This window comes from Arachis hypogaea, chromosome 1 (genome assembly GCF_003086295.3).
Source record: "Arachis hypogaea cultivar Tifrunner chromosome 1, arahy.Tifrunner.gnm2.J5K5, whole genome shotgun sequence".
Classification (NCBI taxonomy): Eukaryota; Viridiplantae; Streptophyta; class Magnoliopsida; order Fabales; family Fabaceae; genus Arachis; species Arachis hypogaea.
Genome location: NC_092036.1, coordinates 34,543,149 through 34,567,714, shown reverse-complemented (window position 1 = coordinate 34,567,714; position 24,566 = coordinate 34,543,149). Strand labels below are relative to the sequence as shown.

Here is a 24,566-nt window from a genome sequence, read left to right as displayed (position 1 = left end):
GTCAAGCGGTTCATCGCTTCGACTATGGTGGCCATGAACTTCCTTTGCTTCCTTCGGAACCCTTCTTGCTTTTGGTAGAATGCTTGAAGGTCTTGTTGTTCTTGGGGCAAGGGTTGGAAAGTTTCACATTTAGGTGGAAGAGAAGGTTCAAAGGTTGGGAGAAAGATTGTGTAGTTGGAAGGTGTGTCATGTGGGTGGAGATATTGAGGTGGTGTATAAGGGGCTGATGGTTCATATGGTTGGTAACAAGGTGTATAGACATTTTGATTCCATGGAGGTGTATGGTGTGGTACTTGAAGGTTTGGTGGTTGGGGGTTGTGTATGGGGTATCTTTTATATCCTTGGGTTTGATATTCATATAGGGGAGAGTTTGGGGAAGGATTTGACTCGTGTAGTATAGGGAAGATTGCTCCTCCCTCCACCGTTTCTCCCACTCCAAGATGCAATCCCAATTTGAATTCATCATACCCTACAAAATAGTCACAACCAAGCTCCAAGCAATAAGGCTAATATTTCATAAAGAAAGTAAGAAATATAAGTAAAACACATAAATAAACAAGGAAAAATAAGAACCTAAGTATTAACAAAAACAACTAAATAGATAAAAATTTTGATTGAACTTCTTCCACAACAATTCAAAGTCTTTCGCAAGGTTCATAAGAGCTTACTCCGCAAATACGAAGGGTCATTTGAGATCATTGGACGTGTTGGGGAGGTTGTTTACAAAGTACAACTTCCTCCCTCCATGAAGATCCACCCGGTCTTCCATGTGAGTATGCTTAAACCATATCATGAAGACCAAAAGGAGCCGAATAGAGGTGACTCAAGTCATACTCCGCATGTGGTGACTAGATCATTTGATAAAAAAATTGAAGAGATCTTAGCTAATAGCATCGTGCGACGAAGAGGAATACCACTAAGTATCCACTACTTGATCAAGTAGAAATGATTCCCGGTAACCGAAACTAGCTGGAAAGCTCGTGAAGATGTATGGCAATTCCAAGAACACCTAGAGTGCTATCATAAACAGAACGCAACGAGGACGTCTACGCATTAGGTGGGGGAGAATGTCACAATAAATTTTAGAAGATTAAATTTAACAGTGTTTATATAATTTTTTGGAGTATTTGAGAATATTCTGGATGGTTTCGAAACGTTCTAAAATGTCCTAAAAAGTCCCAGAACACTCTAGAAGGTTCTAAAAGACTGTGGAAGATCATAGAGTAATCTAGAAGAGTGTAGATGTATATAGAAATATAAATAGTAGTATAGAATCATCTAAAAATAATTAGAAAAATATGGTAGGATAGATATATATGAACTTCTCAAAAAAAAGAAGTATATATGAAAAAATAAAAATTTTGCTAGAGAGATAATAATTTAAAATTTATATATAAAATGTTATTTGTGTGTGGAGCATTTTTACTTTGATGATGTGATTTTGCTTTGTGATTACTTTATCATAAGGTTTACATGTATTATGACTCAAATAATTATTTGTAATTGTTATGTTGCTTGCATGAATAATCATAGCCATAAATTATCAAAATTGTTAGCGATATTTTGCTTCTATTTTTTTCTTATCAAAATATCTCATTTAATTTTATCATGATCTTCTTTGTAAATATTGATAATCGTTGACAAATGAAAAAAAAAACGTCATGGCTTCAAGTATTTCATAATTTTAATTAAGTATTACATTTAAACATTTTCTCTCTACTTTTCATGTGGTTAGTCTATTTTTCTAGATTCATTATTTGTGTTGGAGTTAATATTACGATGCTGAGATTCTTTCTTAATTTATTTATACAGAAAGCTGGTATGTTTCAGGTGTAAGAATCTCACTATGAATTCTTATATTAAAATATTTGCGTTGCTTTAGTTCATATAAAAAAATACTTTGATTTAGTTGTTAATAAAACTAGATTATAAGTTAAAAAAAATTGAGAATACAGCCGACCTTTTTGTCTAGAAAATCCAATGGGTTAACTTGACTATTTTAGTTGTCAGGAATAAACTAATATAACTTAATAAACGTCCAAAAGCATACCATGTAACTTAACGGATGCTCAAATTTGGGTTGAATTAAACCGGTGAAACAAAATTTACAAAATAACGAAATTGATAATGTAAAATGATGGACCATGCAATACTCAGAATCTCACAGAACATTCATCATCAAAATTTGGGCATATGGAAACCAAAACAATAATAATAATAATGTGCATATGAATTTGATTGCTTCAGTCTAAACGAAATTGAATGTATGAGTATAAAAAGTAGTCAAAATGTAGCCTAATTTGCAAAACTTGTACATTGCTGAAACAAGGAAGCAGGAAAATGTTTGAATTAAGGTGCTAAGAGATAATGCACCCGCACAATGGCACACACTATATATGACATGCAATATTCAATGTCAAGTTTCAGCCAGATAACTGCACTTCCTTTTAAAATGCTTACTTATTGTGGACTCTTGTCACCTAGATAGCGGTTGGTTAAAGAAACTGAGACTGATAAACTAAGACTCAGTATTATGTTTGGTGGTCAGAAACGGAAACATTTTTAGTTTCTATCTTCAAAATTTTAGTCCCTTCAGTACCTTCAGAAAGAGGCACAGAAAATTAAAATTTTGAAGACAGAAACAGAAACTTTAATAATTTTTTTATCAAAAATATCTTCAATTAACTTTTCAAATTTCAAATCCATCCCTCAATCTCTATATTTATTTTAAATTAAAAATATACAATTCAATACATTTTACACCAAACACAATATAAAAAATTAATTCAGTCTCAATCTCTTAATCTCTGTCTTCCAATCTCAATCTCTTAATGTCTTCCAATCTCAATCTCCCCTCCAAACGTAGTCCAACATTCCATACCATTAAAATGCTGGTAATAGAGATTTAGTCTTCAACTAACATTTTCATTCAGTTTCTTCCTCCAATTTTATGCACATATAAGTTTTCTGCATACAACTTAAGTTTATGCAGTAACTCTTGGCCGCTAACTAAGCAACTAGCATTGAAAAAAAGGAGCATCTAGTGGAGGATTATCATTAAAATGAACAAATAAAAACTTAATAAGACTCAAGATCCGTAAAACCACTTCTTTTTTTGCTTTCTTGTCCTAAAGTGCATTACTTAGCCTTTTTTACCACCTCAAAATATACAAAACTATTTTGCCAATGAGGTCTTGAAACAAGTAAAATACTTCTGATACAAAAATTAATAGCGGAGCCTATCCTCAAGGTGGAATGGACTAGATGGATTAGACAATAATGTGAAATACAGCTAATAAGCTCCAAATACAATTTAGATGCAAGGAAAGTGTAATTGGAAGACTAAATTAATGCAATCAGCATCACAAGATACAAGTCCTAATAAATATAAATTTGCTCTTCCACATGTTCCATAAATCATGCTTCAGCTACAACAAATAGATTCCATTATATCATGTACCATACTTTCGAATGGGAAGTCAAAGCTAATCACAACATAGCTAAAATTCATAAGATACTAGAAGAATCATACTTTGAAGTGCTGATTGTCTCGATACCTCTGAATACGATATAAATGGTGTTCATAAATAACAAACAAATAATTGAACATATACCAAGCTCCTTTATTATACCTCTGAATATGATATAAATGGTGTTCATAAATAACAAACAAATAATTGAACATAAACCAAGCTCCTTTATTCATGGTACAATGCAGCGGAAGTTTCTCACCGGAAGATGCAGCGGCAGCACACGACAACAGAGCAAGTTTATATTCAGAACAATGAAAACCAAACAAAACCAATGCTCTACACTCAGAAAATGATATCCTCATCTTTCTGTGCCGCTGCAGACAAAATGTTTTGAGCATTATTCAGCGAAATACCTCTTTGCAATGCAAGCTTCTCAGCAACCTGTTCCTCAGCGAACATCTTGGCAGATTGCATCTGCTTCTCGATTTCCCTCTTCTTATATCCTTGGATCTTCTTCAACCTAAAGAAATCCTCCCTTTCTAGCTCATCCAACTCTCCCTTAATATAACTAATGGTATTCTCCAACCTAGGCTTCACCACATTCTCAAGGGCATTAACCCTCCGATTTGTAGTCTTGATTGCCTCGTCAAGTGTGAGGAAGGATGTCTGAAGAGAGGCAAGCTCCACAAGGACCTCAATTGCCTTGATGTAAGCAGCTCGGCACTGCTGCACCTGCTGTCCACCCCGGGCCAATCCAGTCAGGTCATTCTTGTTAACCTCGCCGTCATTGGTGTACTCGAACTTGGGAAGCTTAACGCCAGCAACATTCTCCTGCCGGGACCGGACCTTGAGGGAGGCCTCTCGAACATTCTCGAGCACAACATGCTTGATGTTGTCACCAGCAACGTACTTTGCCTCGGTCAGTGCAAAAGAAGAGGTCTTCATGATGTCACCCATTGATTCCTTGGTAGACACAATCTTCTTCAGGATCTGCCTGAACTGCACAGTAAGTGCATCACTCTTCTTCTTTAGGAGCGCGTGACCACGTGTGGCTCCAACCAAACGAGCCTTCACCACTCCCAGCATCGTCACCGTGGGGACAACATTCAGACGCTGTGTTTGCCCCGACATCTTTCTTTCTTTCTACCCTAACAATATCTGATCCCAAACACAAACCACACAAATAAACAAGCATTTCAATTTCGTTTGACCGATCATCGGTAAATGTAAATCTATTCTCACTAAGTTCAATATCCTACATCTATTATAGAAAGAGTAGACAATTATATTTTCATTTCCAGTGTCAAATCATGAAAACATTTAAACTCATAAAGGTGCTTGTCTCATTACCAAGGTTCTAAAAACCAGACCAATCATTGAACCGTTCTAGTCACTGGTTCACTTGTCCAACCAGTTCAACCGTGGTCTAGCCAAAAAAACCGTTTTATAATAAAATAATAAATAAATTATAAATAATACACTAAAACATAATTATAGTCTAATATAAACTTTAAAATTTCTTCCAAATTTAAAGCACTACATCTAACCAAAATCTAATATAACCTTTGATCTCGTCAATGATTAACAATTTATCATTCATTAGTCATTATATCCCACTATTGAACTCATTAAGATAGTCACAGAAAAAAAAAAACATTGAATTAACCAAACCAATAACAAATATTCGATCATCTGCTCATCTAGTTAATCGAGTTAATTCAGTTCATCTATTCGTTCATTGAATTAAAAACAAAAAGCACAACAATGTAGTGAAATTCAGAGTACTAGCAGTGAGCAAAGAAGAACGAGCACAGCAGTAGTGAGCAGAGCTAATCAATAATCATTCAAAGTGGTTTCTGAACAAAATATTCATCTAGCAAATTCATCTAGTGTCAATGAATCTAATATAACCTTTGATCTCATCAATGATTAACATTTATCATTCATTAGTCATTATATCACTATTGAACTCATTAAAATAGTCACAGAAAAAAAAATCATTGAATTAACCAAACCAATAACAAATATTCTATCATCTGCTCATCTAGTTAATTGAGTTAATTCAGTTCATCTATTCCTTCATTGAATTAAAGACAATGAGCACAAAAAGCACAACAATGTAGTGAAATTCAGAGTACTAGCAGTGAGCAGAGAAGAACGAGCACAGCAACAGTGAGCAGAGCTAATCAATAATCATTCAAAGTGGTTTTTGAACAAAATATTCATTTAGCAAATTCATCTAGTGTTAATGAAGTCTTTGATATGATATAGCAGTAAACTCACATCACATGGTAAAAATGACGTTCCTATCTATATCAACTTAACTTCCATTAGAAAAATAGCTAAGTCTACAACATCAAAATCACAATCACACAGTACCCTAGTTCCCTTCATACTTTGGATCAGCCATAACAAAATGGTGAGCTATCACAAGTACAAAGATCAAGATGCCAAGGAAATTGGCAAAGAAACCCAGATCTTGATCATCAATCATCTGTAGCAGGAAGCAAAAATAAATTCATGTCATTACCATGGTTTTGGGCATCAAAATAGATTTATCGTTATTTTCCAACTGAAAGCGCGTACTATTTGAACTGTGAATCTCATATACTGAACACTGAATTAAGAATTAATTTAATTAATATTGATTCCTAAAACATGATCATATGGAGCAGCATCCATATATCAGATTTCAGAAATTAGAATCTTGTAACCTAACAAATCAGAATAAATTGAGGAAGTCACCAGCTACAGTTTCACCAGAACCATTTGAAAAGGTTTGGTTCCACCACGAGTGGAATTATTTACTTGGTTTACGCTGATAGGGAGAGTTAATACCAAAAAAAGATTGCATAGACTGGGGATTATTCAACAAGGTGATAACATATGCGTTTTGTGTAAAAAAGACATTGAATATATACATCACTTGTTTCTGGGCTGTGAGTTTACTTGGCAGGTGTGGTGTCGATGGCTATCTGACTTTGGGAGTTCGTGGTCTATTCCAGGCTCACTAAAGGAACACTTTGAGAGCTGGACAGGTGTTGCTCACAAGGAGACCGCAACAAGTGGCTCATATGTTTTTTCTCCGTTATTTGGAACATTTGGCTAGAGAGAAACAGACGGATTTTGAGAAACAGGCGGATTTTCAACAACACAGAAGGAGGTGCTGAGGAGGTGTTTGGTAAATCTGTAATCTGTTATAGATAGTGGTGTAATTTAGATCCTTTTGTTGTTGATGGAAATGCCGAAGATAACACTAGGGACAGTTTTCTGGTCTTATTTTTACAGGTTCCTTGTTTGTTAGATTATTTCTCGCTCCACTCTTTGTGTTGAGCTCCGTTGTTCAAAAAAAAAAAATCAGAATAAATTATAACAAAATCAGAAAGCAAGTTGTTGCTTAGCAGTTTAAATCTACAATGTTCACGAACATCACAGTAGAATAAAATAACATTGTTTATGACATTCAGGTCTTCAAGGCTTCAAGTGAAAAAAATCATTCTAATTAGTGTTTCATGTGATTAATTAATCAAGCAATTGGCGCTAATTCTCTAACTACACATAACTCCAGAAATGCAGCCACAAACTCACAATCCAAGCACAATTAATCACAAAACACAAAGCAGCTCATCACTCAACAGCAGCACATCACTACACAAAATAATCATAACCCACAAAACAGCAGCACAGCAGAGTACTGAACAGAGCACAAAAAAAAAAAAAACACAAAATCATAATCACCTGCAGAGTATGACGAAGAACAATATCTTCAAAACACAAAACGCTTTCAATAACGATATCTTCAAAGCACTGACCTTCGATCTGAGAAGTTTGGAAGAGTATGGCGAAGAGCAGTTGACCTCGAGAGGAAGAGGAAGACGATTGGAGAAGATGAAGACGAAGTTGGTGAGAGCGAACAGGGTAAAAGACGAAGACTTAAGACAATTGGAGAAGCCGACAGGACGAAGAAAGAAGCTCCTCAATGCGACGGACGGGCGGCGGCGATGGAGGCTAGTGTTTTGAGAAGGAAGCAGATTGGAGAAACGGAAGGGGATGGGCGAAGGGGCTGGAAGCAGATTGGAGAAGGTAGCTCTTTTTTTTATAAGCTACAAACGACGTCGTTTCAGTTGAACCGGCCGGATCTCGGCCCGATCTGACCGGCCAGCCCGGTTTTCTGAACCATGCTGCCACAACCCGCCCACAACCAGCAGGCCAGCACCCGGTACCCAAGGCTCGTCTCTGCATCCTCAAGGAGAAACCCTAGCAGCCCCAAGCTCCGCGGAGCACTCATCATCAACCGTTGCCGTCGCCGGACTCGCAGTGTCGTCGTAGTTCGTCAGTTCGTCACCTCTGCTCGCGAAGATCGCCACTGTCTCTGCTCGCGGTGCTATCCTCTCTCCAGCCATTGATAGCTCGCTCTTACCATCGCTCACGTTGCTGTGGCTCACCTTGCCGCGGCTCGCCTTGCCGTGGCTCGCCTTGTCGTCGCTCCCCTCGGCCGCTCTTCACCCCGGTAAGACTTCACTGAAATTCTTCTCCCCTCGCCGTTGCTCTTCTCACTTTGTTTCTGAGTTCTGAAAAAAGAAAACAGACCACTTCATTCCCTTGTTAGGTGGCTACTTGCTGTTTGTGTTAATTGTGAATTTTTATGCTGTGTGAATTTTGATGTTGTGTGAATTTTTGGTCTGTTTGTGAAAGATGGTGTATATGTTGCTTTCTCACCGCTTAACTTGGGATTATGGTGTGGTGAGTGTACTAGAAGTTTAGCACAATAAAAGAAAAAAACAAGTTACTAAAATAAATTATTTGTAAATTAATAATACCAAGGATATAATTTTTATATATTAAAAACGTAAATGCAATTTTTTTATTATTATAGAAATCACGGTAAGAGTATTGAGGATTAGCGTTTGAAGGCAAAGGATTTGTTGGTCCCAAAATATTTGGATTATTAAATGGTTTTATAACAAAATATATTTTTTTAAGTTTTTTAGTAACAACTAAATAATCCTTTTCTAATTTTAATTACAAATTTTCATATATTTTATTTAATTATAAAAACTATTTTTTTATTTATAAATTATTATTTTATGAATCAACTATTATGTTTATTAATAATAAAAAACAAAAACAATAATGAATTAAATCTTCCATTGATCGTAATAAAGTTTTTGTCCATTCTAATGGATTAAAAATTTATACTTGATCCGTGACGTTCGTCCAGGACCGTGAAATCGTATTTTCTTGAAAACCAATCGATTGGATTACAGTTTATCACAAAACAATCAATTGAAAATTGCAAGGCAACATGGTTTTCGCATAAATCAATCGATTGGTCATAGTATTTCAATCGATTGGATGATGAATAACATGTGGATTTTTTATAATTCAATCGGTTGTTTATACCTTCCAATCGATTGAATGCTTCAAAACAACCTGAGCTTCACAATTCAATCGATTGTTTTTATTACTCAATCGATTGAATTCACCAAAACAATATGGATTTACCCAATTCAATCGATTGAAGTGTGTACGTGAATTCCAATTCAATCGATTGGAAAGTAAGGTAAATGATGTTTTTTATGCATTCAATCGATTGGTAATGTAATCCAATCGATTGAAATTTGAATTGCGCTATCTATTAAACCAGAAAACCATGCGTACTCACACCCACTCTCTCCCCGTTTTGAAACCGAAGAACACCATTTCGATTCCTCCCCCCTCTCTCTAAAATCCAGAAAGTTTCTCTCTTCTTCTTCTCCAATCTCACCAACATCCACTCCAAACTACATACATAATATAAACCCTTATCCAAATCCTTACAAAACCCACCAAACCAATATTCCCATAATGGCCAGAACTAAGAACGCCAAAAGAGCTAGGGTTGAGGGAGAAAGCTCTGCCTCTGCCAAACTAATTGCTTCATCCCATTACATGGCAAGGTGGCTGTCGTCTCCGAGGGCATTGAAGAACTATGTGGAGAAGTTCGAGTCAAGGAAAATTGTTCCTCCCAGGTACATAATAGCCGAGTTCATTCATAATAGGCATTATAATTTGGTGTGGAATGCTTTGCAAACACAACACTTAACTGATTTTGTACAAACTAAGGATGGTTATTACCTGCACTTGGTTAGGGCTGTTTATAGTACTTTAAATTATGTTGTTCCTGAACCTGATGAAAAGGGTGAGGAGGTAATGCCGCTGATTGAGTTTGATTTAGGGTCACAACATTATAGAGTTACTTTGGAACAATTAGCTGAACAATGGAATATAGTTTATCATGGGGCAAAATTTACTGGAGGTGTTGCGGCAGATGAAGAATGGGGTGAATATAATAGATTGGTTGGTTTGCAAAGTCTACAGTATGAGAATCCACATATAGATTCTAGAGGTAATATAAGTTGCAGTGGGTTGGGTAATGAGCAGCATATATTAATGTATTTATTTTCATACATGTTGATTCTAAAAAAACATAACCATGGAATCTTGTTTAACGAAGATATTCTAGTGCTTTGGGCTATGGTGACTGGAAAGGAGATAAACTAGGCTTATTTTATGGTTCATCATATGCTTGAAATGAAGAAAGAAAAATCAAGTGTTGGTTTAGGATATGCTTGCCATTGGACCAAGATTTTCACCTGACTTGGAATTGACTTGAGTGAAGAGAAAAGTGTCGTCTTGAGTAATGTAGCCAAGATTGATGACAGCACTCTAAAACAAATGGGAAGAGATCCGGATGCCCAAGAATCTCAGATCCAAGGACAACCACAAGACCCTGAGGTGCAAGCACAATCACAGGAACCCCATCACTACCCCCTCCGTCACCAACATTGCGAGATTTGATGGATGAATTACGAAGCATGAGAGTATATATGGAAGAGCAATTTGCTAATATGAGGCAGCGTCAAGACAGGAAAAATGAAGCTATCAATCGTCAAGCAGAAATAATTGATCTTTTATACACTAATTTAGGCATCACAAACCCAAGGGGCATCATCCCAAGGCCTGGGCCATGAAGAAATTGTTATCTAGAACTCCACATGATCCTATGATCCCCATTGATTCTTGGATGAGAGTTAATGTTATTAAGTTACAAAAAAATCTAGGACAAAATCTAGGTGTTATTTTCACTGTATTATGAAATGTGTCATTTCACTTTTGAGAGTCCTAGGTATTATTGTTCATTGGGTATTTTGATAATTTTAAATGATTTCATCCCTGTAAATCTAGGAACTTAATTCACATGTAGAGTTCTTGAATATTCAGTGAGACTTTTGTATGCAGCTAAATCTTTTTTAAGTTTATCTATATCCTTAAGATACAATCAGTTCTTGAAACCAATCGATTGAAAAATGCTTGCAATCAGGTGTTTGTATGGATTCAATCGATTGTTTTAGTAGTGAAATTGATTGATGTACCCTCAATTGCTGATTCAATCGATTGTTTTCTTACTCCAATCGATTGAAGTACACTTAATTACTATTCCAATCGATTGTTTTGTTATTGCAATCGATTGGAGTACACTTAATTACTGTTTTCAATCGATTGGTTTTTAATGCAATCAATTGAATTATCCTTAATTACTAATTCAATCGATTGTATTGTTACTGTAATCGATTGAAGTACACTTAATTACTGTTCCAATCGATTGTTTTCTAAGTGCAATCGATTGAAGTATCCACAATTATTATTTCAATCGATTGGTGGGAGCTTGATTAGGTATGGTGCCTATCAACAAGTTTTAATACTATTTTTATTTAATTATTAATCTGATGCGTCTAATAAAAATTATTATTATTACTTGAGTATTTATCTACTTAAAAATAATTATAGATAAAATATAATCATATGAAATAATCAAATTTACTTTGTTAAATTGTAAATAAAAATCAAGATAAAATTTGTTTTGTATTTAATTTTAACCAAAAGATAAGATATCTTAAACAGGTTTAAGATTGTTCACTTAATTTAAAAATTAAAAAAAATAGAATTAAAATTTGGTTATCTTTTTTGGGTGTATATATATGTGCTCAATCCGATTAATTTTTTATACATTGACAGTTTTTTTTAAGTATTTGCCTTTCAACCAAATCTACTCATACAATATTCTTCAATTGATAATAATCATGGATATTCCTCCTAATGAAGATTTAGTCCTCAACGATGCATGTAATATACAGAATATGTCACTGGCTACAGACTGTGACATTATCACAGTTGATTTTGGTGATCAAATTGGAACTACAATTCCTAGTGCTAAGGTAAGACGTAATCGGGTTTAAAATTTTAGTAGAATGTATTATGAGTAATTTAATCTTTTATGTTTTCATGTTTCAGGATGACATAATTATCAATGACGATGTTATTCAAAGCAAGGATCTAAATAAAAGTGAAGAATTGTCTAGTAAAGTGGAAGATGTCCTCCGTAGCATTGAGGTAATTTAATTTGACAACCAGTAATGCAATTTATATTATGTCATACAATCTATATAGTATAAACATTTTTTATCACTCTTTTTTATTTTTACATTTATATGACATTATTTTACCTAAAATATTTGCAATCAATGAGAGTTGTAAACATGGCTCGGGATGAAAAGATTGATAAAATCCTTGAATCTGTTAGCCGCATTGAGACAATGATATCACAACTCAGTCTGAACAATGATTTCGAGACTCCGACCAAGCTTTCTGTACAAAAGACACGTCCATTCTCAAATAAATTGAAGGTTAAGAGTTTGGATATTGATATTCATACTGCTATATCAGACGATGAAGATGATCTTATTGGACTGAACAAAGGGTCTTTCATTCACGATGATGCCTTCAAAATCGAGATCAATATGAACAACCTAGTATCCCCAACTATAAGAGCCGCAACAAAAAAGAAAAATATATCAAAGGTATATGCATTTGAAGTAATGGACAACAACTCATATTTTTTACTAGTATATTTTTAACATGATAATAAGAATTGACTGAATATGTTTTTTTCCTAGGGTAAGACCTCTATGGGGACACAGAAAAAATTACCCTTCGCTTCCCCAGGCGGAATTAGAAAGCCAAAAATTGAGTCCAAATCATCCAATAAATCCAAGGCGTCTTATGTACTAAGCCAACCCATAAATGACTATAAAAGACCAGTCTATTTCTTTTCCATTAAGGACGTAATTACCACTTAGACACTAATCTTTAATTAGCTAGTCTCTTATGAGTACTTCTAATTAACCATTTAGTTGTGTATTGCTAATACTTTTGTGTCAAACTTCGTAGTTAATGCATTGTAAATTTATACCAACTCCAACCATGCGTCTTTTGGAAGATCAGATAAAGGCCTGTACATATGCATTTTCAGCCTCGCTAAATCCATCGTAAGTTAAGTTGATATTATCACTGTTGTCGATGAATGAGGACCAATCTAATGTGTTTTGGTTTTTTATTGATACAGTGAAGAACTTGTGGTAACAGATACAATCAGAGCAACTAGATCAGACTTTGAACATTTCATACCTGACAGACCCATTGCGGATAAGGTACCCAAATAATTTATTAATTAATTTACTTTTGATTTTTACACAATCTAGTAATATATTTGGATTATGGTTCAGGTTCTTGAATTAGTGGCATTGAGATGCACTGATGAACAATCTAATGTAAGTTTGAAGACAACATGGTAACTTCCACCCAGATTTGTGGTATGTTATATAATCCTTAACAAGATAATTTTACTGATTATAAGTTATAAATGTAATGCTGATATAGAACCATGCTTTATCATGTACTAACAGTTATATTGGTTTGCATTAATGAATTAGGTGGATGTCTTCAGCAAGATAAATTTAAGGAAGAAGATGGAACACTATATTTATAAATTTATGCAACCTACTGCTGATTTAAAATTTGTAAGATTTTTTTGGATATTCTTTGTTGAATATAGTTTTTCATCATTAACATTCATAACTTACGGGAAAATTTTATGGTATAGATATATGTTCCTATTCAAGAGGGTGACCACTAGTATCTAATGATAATTTCAGTTGACGATCACACAATCTATCACTTGGACACCCATTTTAATGATGACAGAATTCACTATCATGAACGTGTTATCAATACACTAGTAAGGCCAAGAAAAATCTTTATAAGCTTATTTGATGATATTTTGTTTTTATTATTTAACTAGTTAAATGAAATCAGGCAAACATACTGGAGCAATTTATCAAGTCAAAATTCTATAAGGATGATGGCACTGAAGAGTATAATAAACAATTTCAGGACTACAAAATTAAAAGGCCAAAAGATATACCTCAATGCAGTTAAAGCTGGAACTCTGCAACTTGGGTAATGAGGTGGATGGATATGACTTTTGAGTTTAAACCAAATGGTAACAATAAGGTGAGCATTTATAAAATAATTCTCTAATATTTAGTCCCTATTTTTTTGTACTAATTTATAATAAATAAATTGTAGGTTGAGGATCACAATATTCGCATGATAAACGCTGTGCATTTACTCCGGAGTCGGAACAACCAGAAGAAGTCACAATTTATAGCGCCGGCCAATGAGTTTTGGAATATGCACACAAAATAGAACAAGATGTAAAGATAATAGAGTAATCTAGATATATGACTATACTTTGGTTTTATGTTTGAAAGATGTACTTCTTTAGTTATTTTTCAATGACTTCTTAAATAGATATTCATTGCTTGTGACTTTTACAATTTTTCTCTACATCTATGCATATAGAGATATTTTAGTTTCAAAAATTCATATTTTTATGACGAAGTAATGTCATTCTCATTTATTATTTCAGCAACAATGCCATACAAATTTTATGTCTTGTGAATTATATTTTATTTTATATAATTAATTTATGTAAAAACATTCCATGGCCTTTTATTTTTTTGCATTCTATTTTGTTCTTTTCATTTGTTCAACATTAAACTAATCTATTGAATGTCGACTAAAAAAACCCACCATGCAAGATATATCAAAGCATTTTAATAATCTGTCCATATATTGCTAAGACATATACGAAGTATATATATTACAGAATTTCAATCAATTCTTCCTAGATTAACAATGGAAGCCCCCTTTCCAATTCTCCATTAGAGCGATAGGTCTTTTAGAATTATCATCTTCAGATTTTACAGTTTTCTCATGAGGCACAGAATCCGTTGTTTTCTCATTGTAAAGCTCTAATAACATTACTTTCACGTTGTGATATGCTCCTACTCCACCAGCAGGACGAGGTGCAGGACCAGGCTGACTGGGCCTTGGTGTATCAACCTTTAAAATGAGAAACAAATACAATCATCAATAAACCCGTAAATGGTACATAAAAGACACATTTCCTTTAACAATAATCAATTCGACTAAGAAATCAGTAACATTAAATTAGCAGAGGCACACCAAATTTAGGTCATTAACAGTTTTGCAAAATTGGAGGAAGCAGATGGTACAATAATACTTAGAAAAATCAAGCAAAAATAAAACCAAGAAACTAAATCAAAAATAGAACCAAACTGAATAAAAAATAGAACAAAACTGAATCAGAAATAGTGAAATACAACCAAGCTAATTCCCCTTTCCTGCATTAACATTGAATAAACAAAAGGTTCAGAGTCAACCCTAAACCAAAATTACCCTAAATTAACAACAGAATAAAAGTTCAGAATTATAAAACAACCTCAAAATCAACAACTCAACCATATAATCAAGAACAAGCTAATTAAGTGTTCAATACAAATTAACTTCAATAAGTAGACTAAACCAGAATTAAAAAAAATCCGAATTTCAGAACAAAAAAACAAAAAAACAAACCTGAGGCTTAGACTTAAAGTCCATTACAGAGGGCGACAGAGATCCATGATGGTGAGACAATGGCGGCCATGAACCACAAACCCAGAGATGTACGGACAACACTGCTTCAATGGAACGGGAAACGAGCGATGAGCGACGAGCGACTACTGACAGCCGATGGGCAACGAACGGCGGCGGCTTCGACTGCGTCTGGTACGTCCGTGCATGCTGCTGCGCTTCGTCGAGGATGAGGGAGAGAGAGAAGCCCTACGAATTTACAAGGGAGGCAGAGGGAGGGGAAAGAGATGTGCCGCCGTGATGGTACTATCCGGCAGCGTCGTTGGTGGCGAAGAAGGAGGATGTTCAGTGCTGAGATTCGGCGCTTGAGAGAGGGCTTGAGGGAGTTCGGATTCCTGGGGTAGCGAATTTAGGTCACATGGAATGTAACTGTGGATTGTGGAAGGGGATGCTTTTATATTAGGGTTTTTTAATAACATCGGTTCGGTTCGGTTCAGTTAGGGCTTTATCTATCAGAACCAAAAACCCTAACCAAACCACAAAAAACTGCAAAAATCATTTTTGCATAATTTTTCTATTTTCGGTTTGTTTAGTTATCAGTTTTTTGGGTTTGGTTAGTCGGTTTTGTTCGGATTGGATCGGTTTTGAACACCCTTAATGAGAGTGGACTGTAGAGGCTCGAGATGAGAGGTGTGAGTGGGTTTGTCTGAGACTAGGGTTCATTCCCATTTCTTCAGAATCCAAAACGCGGCATAAAGCTATCCAATTTCGAAAACCGGCCGATTCGGATCGGTTTTCATGACATTATTTTTTTCTCCAGCCCATTAAACGACGCTGTTGGTGCGGCAGTTTAAACCAAAAAACTACTAAAAAACCGTCCGATTTTTTACCGGTTTATCAGTTAACCACCGGTTTGACCGATTTTTATACCCTATTTTTTGCTAACCGATATTTATTTGAGAATTATTTCATCTAAAAAGCATAAATACGACTATTGGAAGAATATATAAAATTTCATTAATATAGTGAAAATACATAAATAAATACAAATATGAAACTGATTCTCTACGCAAAAATGTTTAGTTTATAGAGTTGTTAATCATCACTATCTATATCAGCCATCGGTTTGGTATACATGTCGCCATCATCCAAACCATTAGCTTCATCTTCTATAACGTTGTTGTCAATGTCCTTTTGCCAAGGACATGTTGTCTTTTTATGTCCTTCCATTTGACAAACACTACAACGTTGTCGCTTCTTCCTAGATGGTTATCCTGAGCCTACACCACTTTGATGCACATACGGATTGCTACTTTTAGCTACACCTGACTGAGGTTGATTAGTGCCTTCGTCTGTAGCCTTGTAAGATGAGTACAATCCTATAATTATGTCACGTGTCTCTTCATATCTCTCTGGAACTTTAGCAGCAACAGGAGCCAATTGCTTTGAAAATTCCATCAAGGCATTTTGACGACTAATAACAACAGCATCCCTGGTGAACCCACTTGGATCATTGAGTGCTGATTTAACCTTTTTTGTCCATCTATTCAATACCAATGATCGGGGAATCTCACAAATGTCTCTGTCAACCAGAACTTTCACAATATGTTCACAGGGAATTCCAAATGACTCAATTCTTAAATAGGTACGCATGAAGATCATTTCTTCTTGACGAAAATCAATGGTCCACATAAAATCGGGCCTCCCATACTTACACACAATGTACTTTATGCAATCATCGTTATTCTCTATGTTTAACACCCGCATTGATCCAGCTCTAGAGAGAAATGGCCGAAACAGAAGAAATATCTCATGAGTGCATAACTCAGTAGTATATCTCTCTAGCAACTCTGTACAAGTCTCCATGACGGGCACCCCACATGTAGATTCATAATCAACATTAAATTCTTTAAAGCGCAAGTGTGCAACACACCTTTGAAAATGCTCTACAAAACTTGTCAAATCATACCGCGACCCCACATACCTTGCCACAACTGAGTGTAAACCTTCACATCTTGAGGTAGTTCTAAATCCAGCAAAGAATTTTCCCCTTATATATGCAGTAGCCCACATATGCTTCTCTTCATACATGTTGATCACCACAGCTTATCCTCAAGGCCAAATTCTTCAATAAGTTGAACCCACTTACGCTTAAAGAAAAGAATCTCATAGTCTCCCAACATGATTTTTCTGAATTTAGATGTAAACGATGGATTTCCGACATTGCTAGTTGCATTTCGAATAAGGTGCCAAGCACATAATCTATGTCTGACGTCGAAAAATACATCTCTTACTGCATTCCTAATTGCCATGGCCCCATCAGTTATTATTGAGGTCGGGTTCTTGCCCTTCATTGCAAACATGAGCTGACGCAGGAGCCAAATATATGTGTCAGTAGTTTCGTCCACAATTAACGCAGCAGCAAAAGTAATTGTTTGGTTGTGGTGGTTATCCCCGCTGAATATGACTAATGGACAACTATACTTGTTCTTTTTATACGTAGCATCAAAAGCAATAACATCCCCGAAGAGTCGTTAGTCTAGTTGGCTAATCCCATCATACCAAAACAAGTTACGTAACAAACCTCTTGAATCATGACATGCCTTGAAATATAATTGTTGATCCTTCAACCGCATATCCTCCAACTTCTTCAACACTCGTGCTGCATCACCAGGAATTTGATGCCTTTGCCGAGCAATCTCATTGTACATATCTCTGGGACCATAGCAAACAAATTCATACCTGCCTGCTTGACTAGTTAGAAGACCAAATATCTGTGAAGTGTTAATCCCAGACTTTAGCATATTCATCATTTGCATAATATCTGCCTCTGACATTTTTCTGTGGGCAGGCAACATAGCACTGAATTGTGTATCCAATAGATCATAGTTGTGTTCGTCAGAGAAATAAAAGATATGCCACCTTCCAGTTTCTGGTGCAAATTTAACATCCATTCAGGCTTCACACCCAGTTCTTGTTTCCAATCGAGGCTCCTTCTTCCTTTTTTTCATCGTGTAATATTTCTCCTCCCTGAATTCTTGCCTATGACATACAAACTTTTGTTTGTAAATCTCGCCAATACTATTCTTGAAAGTCTTGCTCTTCCTTGCACTAAAGCTCTTCAACTTTGAGTACTTCAGATAAAAATCAAATGCAAGGCGCAAAGTAGAAAAGTGATATTTGCCAATTTCTTCTGCAAAATTTTCACTAAAGTTCAAAGTTGTAATGTCTTGCACGGAGTCAACTGCATAAGCAGCTTCAAGGATATCTTCTGACTTATCAGATTCAGAAAAATACGCTCCCTCAGTAACTTCATCTCCGAAATCTTGTTCGAATTTATTCTGTTCATCCATCATATCTTGGTCACAAACTTGCTCTTTTTGTTGGTTAATGTCATCCTCCTCCTAGTATTGCTCATTCATCTCAGTGTCCGTAAATATACTTGACATCTTAAAAATGTCCAATGAAAAAAAAAATTCAGTACACTCCGTCTTATAACAAAACAAAAAATAGATATATTGTAATATTGCTAGCAGGGACGGATCCAGAAATTTTGATATGGAGGTGCCAATTTTTAAAATAATTTTTTTAATCTATAAAAACAATTAACATATAGTTATTGGAGTTAGTTTTTTAACAGATTTAGTAAGATACATATAATTATAATTTTTTCCACAATTTTATTTTTAATATCATAATTACATAAAGAAAATATAACAATATAAATAGTACATTATAAAGTTATAAAATACCAATAATTTATAACGAGTTTAGCTAAAAATTATCCGATATATTATTTATTAAAATTTCTTCATTCAAAAATTTTAACAAATTTGAAAATAATTTATAAATTATTAATTATTTGAAAGACATAGTACCCTTATAGAATACAAGATATACGATATCTTTATAAAATTTTTCTTTTACCAACGTAAATTTAGAAGAAGAATTAATATTTTTTACAAGAAAATAATATCTAGAGTACATAATGTGATTACCAAAACCTAACTACGTAAGTTCTAATTAATATAAAAATATGAATGTTAAATATATTAATATAAAAAAATGATTTTTTTAAAAAATAAATATAGAACTTATTATACAAAAACTAATTTGAAAAGTACAAAGACTTGTGGGTATGATATTAAATTAGTTAGGTAAAAAATATTAGTGAATTAAACAATTAAGACATAGATCTATTACATAGTAAAAAATAATACATATAAAACTATTAAATTACTTAATATTTTTTTATTTTTAAACACAAATCTTATATATAAGTATAGCTTCTTAAAATTTTGGGGGGTCCAGTCCACTACTCGCCCCCTCTAGGTCCGTCCCTGATTGCTAGCTAATTAATAATAAAAAATAATAACATCTATTTACTTTTTAGTATTTCTCAATGTCTGTGAATTAATAAAAGATAAAAAAATATGTTTTCATTACACAATCAATTTCACGAATAAAATATCGAAATGAAGAATTGCAAAATTAGAGATTCTATTCACTGACCTCGATTTTGTAATCAAAATGATGGATTGTTTTCTGAATACTATAATGAAAAAATTGATTGGACCTTTGCTGATTGCTGCAACAATGATTGTCAAATGATGAACAAATAGTGGATATTAAATAGACGGATAAAAAATGAAAAAAATTGGATATTGAATAATTGGTGATGGATTATTCACCAATTTATAATGTTAATATTAAAGAAAATATAATATTAGAATATCTAAATTAAAATAAAACCTTAAAAATTGAAGATAGAATTTTAAAGATAAGATAGATGAATAATAAGTTAATAATTTATAAAAACGATAACAAAATTGAAATAGGCGTAGTACACACTTCAATCGATTGAGTAGCACACTCCAATCGATTGAATTGGGTAAATCCATATTGTTTTGGTGAATTCAATCGATTGAGTAACAAAAACAATAGATTGAATTGTGAACCTCAGGTTGTTTTGAAGCATTCAATCGTTTGGAAGGTATAAACAATTGATTGAATTATAAAAAATCCACATGTTATTCATCGTCCAATTGATTGAAATACTATGACCAATCGATTGATTTATGCGAAAACCATGCTGCCTTGCAATTTTCAATGGATTGTTTTGTGATAAACTGTAATCCAATCGATTAGTTTTCAAGGAAACACGATTTCATGGCCCTGGACGAACGTCACGGATGAAATATAAACTTTTAATCCATTGGAATGGCCAAAAGCTTTATTACGATCAATGGAAGATCTAATTTGTTATTGTTTTTATTTTTGATTGTTAATAAACATAATAGTTGATTCATAAAATAATAATTTATAAAAGAAAAAATAGTTTTTATAATTAAATAAAATATTTGGGGTTAATTTGTAATTAAAATTAGAAAAAGATTATTTAGCAGTTACTAAAAAACTTTAAAAAAACATGTTTTGTTATAGGACCATTTAATGGTCCAAACGTTTTGGGACCATCTAATCCTTTGCCGGGTTTGAATATAAATCGCGGTAGAGGTATAGCGGTTTATACTAAAGTACGTAAAAGTAGAAACTGCTACCTCTCTCCAGTAGTTTTTTTATGAATAATTAATGGGCATAAACCGTGGTATCTCTATAGTGATTTATGCTTGCAAAAAAATGCCCATAAATATCAAGCACGAGAGAGTAGTGTGATAGTATAATGTCTTTTTCACAAATTTACAAATGGATGAGGAGAGCTTTTTTGTTTTAGTCCATTGCTTGAGAAAAATTCAAAAAAGTAAAAGGCATGGTGTTAAGTTCACAGATAGAGAACCGATGAGTGTTTTTATGCAGTTAACAAATACGTTGTCAGAGCTAAAATCAAGTGTATTGCAAAAGGCGGGCTTGTGTGGGTCCAAGTGGGTGAAGAAGTTGTTCTACAAGATTCCGATTGTAGTTGTATCATCTGGTGTAAAGTATGAAACATTTGTGATAGGGTCGGACGAAGATATGCAGGTTTTGTTTCATTATCGGTGAAGTTTTTCGAAAGTGAGAATACACGAGCTGTATGCCAAGCTGGAAGATGGCGTCGATAGTTCTGAGGCATCAGTGCCAAATCCCCAGTCGACTACGGTGGGGGTGCTTCTACCTCGATGTCTATTGGTTGATCCTCTATCTGTTGTAGTTGGGTGACGAACGGATTCCTTGTGTGGTCTAGAATTCACAAATAAAAGCTCGTTAAAAGTATAGCTTCTAAACCAACAAAGAATCCTTTCATACAAAAACGTGGTTGTCACAAGTAACAAAACCCTAAAAGTAATAATCGAAGTATTCAAACCTCGGGTCGTCTCTCAAGGAATTGCAGGGAAGTGTGCTTATAATTGGTTATGGAAAAGTGTGTTTTGGGGTTTTGGATAGGAAACAAGAATTGTAAATTGCAAAAGGAATAAACTAATAACTAGAAAAGCTCTTGGCAAGGTATGAGAACTGGAAGTCCTATCCTAGCTATCCTTATCAATTGTGATGGGAATTGTTCAGTGCTCCCACTTAGTTAACCCTCTAATTTTGAAGGAAAGTCAAGTGGACGAATCAATTTGGTTCCTCAAGTCCTAGCTTAGTGGAATCCAAATCAATCAGAAACTTTCAATTGTCAATCAACAAAGGTGTTTGATAACTCAAGTGTCACCAATTACTCAACCAAGGCCAAAAGGATAAAAATCTACTCTAGAATCTAACCAAGCATTTTATTAAACACTTGGAAGGCGTAACCCAAAAGCATAGAAAAGCAATAAGAGAGAATAAAATCCAAACCACCAATTGAGAGCATTAATAACATAAATTGAAGAAAGCGATCATAAATATGAAATACCTCAAATTGCATTAAATAGAAAATCAAATCTAACATGGAGTTCATAAACCAAATTGGAAAAGAAGTGAATCAACAAGAGGAATAGATAAACCAAAGTGCTAGAATAAATAAGAATATAAGAGAACTAAATTAAAGGAACATTGAACCTAGAATTGGGAAGAAATAAACCTAAACTAATAGAAATCCTAAATCCTAAAACCTAGAGAGAGGAGAGAGCCTCTCTCTCTCTAGAAACTACATCTAAAACCTAAATTGTGAATAATGAGTGTCTAAATGAATGATTCTAATTCCCCCACTCTGCAGCTTCTATTTTGTGTTTTCGAGCTTGGAACTGGGCCAAAATGGAGCCCAGAAATCGCTGGAAGCAAATTCTGATACGCTGAATTTTGGCAGATGCACGTGTGCGCGTGAAGCACGCATGCACGTCACTTAACTGTACGGACACTATGGAAAATTATATATCAATTCGAAGCCCCGAACGTTAGCTTTCCAACACAAATAGAACCGTCTCTTTAGGACCTCTGTAGCTCAAGTTATGATCGATTGAATGCGAAGAGGTCAGGACTGACAGCTTTGCAGTTCCTTCAGCTTCTTGTATGCCTTCCACTTTTGCATGCTTCCTTTCCATCCTCTACACCATTCCTGCCCTGTAATCTCTGAAAAACTTAACACATATATCGAGGTATCAAATGGTAATGAGAGAGGATTAAAATTAGCTAAATCAAGATCAAAGAAACATGTTTTCAATCATAGCACAAAATTAGGAAGGAAAATGTAAAACATGCAAATTCAATGAATAAGTGTGAGAATAATGGATATAATCCACTCAATTAAGCACAAGATGTCCCACGAAATAGTGGTGCATCAAATCTCCCCACACATAAATATTAGCATGTCCTCATGCTAAGCTCAAGAGAACTAAAAGAGTGAAGGCAAAATGGTAGGATGTATGCAATGCAACCTATCTATATGAATCAACTAAATGCAAAATGTTTCTACCAACTTGGTGAAAAGTAAATAAACCTTTCAGGAACAAATATGAACTGGATTTCACTAATTCAAATCATAAAAATTAAGTACAAATAGACTTGCAGAAGAAAATAGCTCATGAAAGCCGGGAACAAAGAATCGAGCATCGAACCCTCACTGGAAGTGTATACACTCTAATCGCTCAGGTGTTTAAGGTTCGTTTCTCTCAATTCTCTACTAACCTTTCTTTCTAAGACTTGCTCTTCTTCTACCAATCAACAAAGAATTAATGCACAGATACACATATCAAGAGGTCTTTTAAGTATTGTAATGGGGTTAGTGTCAAGGTAGGATTGTATTTGGTTAAGTGGACTAAAATCTGAATCCTTAATTAACCTAAACTTCCCACCTAACTTAAGACAATCCATGTAATTACAATGCGATATCTAGTTGTCCATTAACTATGTTTACCACACATTCATGCATCCCAAATTTAAGTACAACTCATATGCATTGATATTATTACTTAACTTGGGGGCATTTTGTCCCCTTTTCATTATTTGCTTTTTTCTTTTCTTTTTCTTTTTTATTTTTATTTTTCTTTTCTTTTATTTTTTTATCAATGCATATGATTAAGGTATTGAATGCAATAATATGTGCTCAACTATTTTGTTCATTTCCACTAAAAATATATAATACCCAATTCTTAAACCAAATGTTTCCAAACCCAATTTCCCAATACTTAAATCATGAACACTCTCAGTAGTCTGAGCTAACCAAGGATTCAAATTAAGGATATTATTATTTTTCACTTAGAGTTAATGATGTGCTAAAGTAAAGAACAAATGGGTAAAATAGGCTCAACATTGGTTTGCAAAGGATAATGAAAGGTTAGGGCCATATGGGTATATAAGCTTAGTGAAAGAAGGCCTCAATCATATAAGTACATGCATACATCAAACAATGAAAATATAGAATCAAGCAAGATATAGATCATAATTTTAGAGAGAACAACACACACTAAAACAAAATATTGGTTGATAAAATGCAACCAATCAAATAGGCTCAAAATCTCACTGGTTTTGTGTGTTCGAGCTCTAAACCGTGTTCTAATATAATATCTCTTCAAACAAGTTCACTAAAAATTTTAATTCAAATTAGTGAAATGCTATAGAAATTTTCTTGAAAAAGAAAATATTACTTCAACCAAGTAGTTGGTAAAATATGCACGAAATCAAACAAACATGCAATCAAACATGCAAATGCAACAACTAATTTAACAAAAAAAATTTAAACATTGGTGTTGAGATATGATAGTAACTAACCCACGGAGATCGGTATCGACCTCCCCACACTTAAAGATTGCACCGTCCTCGGTGCATGCAAAGATGTGCAAGTGGACGGGGGTTGTGAGCTATAACTGCTGCTCTTTCTCTAAAGAATGTGCAGATGGACTTGTTTGTTGCCCCATTGAAAAG

At 34.4% G+C, this 24,566-nt stretch overlaps 4 protein-coding genes across 5 annotated transcripts; all 4 read right to left on the bottom strand.

Annotated features, from left to right (window-relative positions):
- Positions 1–3,347: 3,347 nt before the first annotated feature.
- On the bottom strand, positions 3,348–8,256 carry LOC112801905 (V-type proton ATPase subunit D). Of its 2 annotated transcripts, none has more exons than XM_025844863.3 (2): positions 7,212–8,256; positions 3,348–4,631 (listed from the first exon to the last, which is right to left on the bottom strand). In XM_025844863.3, exon 2 carries the CDS (start codon positions 4,602–4,604, stop codon positions 3,816–3,818), a length of 789 nt encoding a protein of 262 aa, XP_025700648.1. In that variant the 5' UTR covers positions 4,605–4,631; positions 7,212–8,256; the 3' UTR covers positions 3,348–3,815. The 2 variants fall into 2 exon arrangements, with proteins under 2 accessions (XP_025700648.1, XP_025700642.1); XM_025844857.3 differs by having other exon boundaries at positions 7,286–8,256.
- LOC112801922 (dolichyl-diphosphooligosaccharide--protein glycosyltransferase subunit 4A-like) lies at positions 5,718–6,097 on the bottom strand. The gene has a single exon (XM_072197354.1). It carries the CDS (start codon positions 5,965–5,967, stop codon positions 5,854–5,856), a length of 114 nt encoding a protein of 37 aa, XP_072053455.1. The 5' UTR covers positions 5,968–6,097; the 3' UTR covers positions 5,718–5,853.
- An 8,303-nt stretch (positions 8,257–16,559) lies between the features above and the next one.
- LOC112712426 (protein FAR1-RELATED SEQUENCE 5-like) lies at positions 16,560–17,381 on the bottom strand. Its single transcript, XM_025765348.1, has one exon. It carries the CDS (start codon positions 17,379–17,381, stop codon positions 16,560–16,562), a length of 822 nt encoding a protein of 273 aa, XP_025621133.1.
- A 5-nt stretch (positions 17,382–17,386) lies between these two features.
- LOC140181744 (protein FAR1-RELATED SEQUENCE 5-like) lies at positions 17,387–18,244 on the bottom strand. Its single transcript, XM_072226372.1, has 2 exons — positions 17,875–18,244; positions 17,387–17,757 (listed from the first exon to the last, which is right to left on the bottom strand). The coding sequence occupies exons 1-2, from the start codon at positions 18,242–18,244 to the stop codon at positions 17,387–17,389; spliced, it is 741 nt and encodes a 246-aa protein (XP_072082473.1).
- Positions 18,245–24,566: the final 6,322 nt, after the last annotated feature.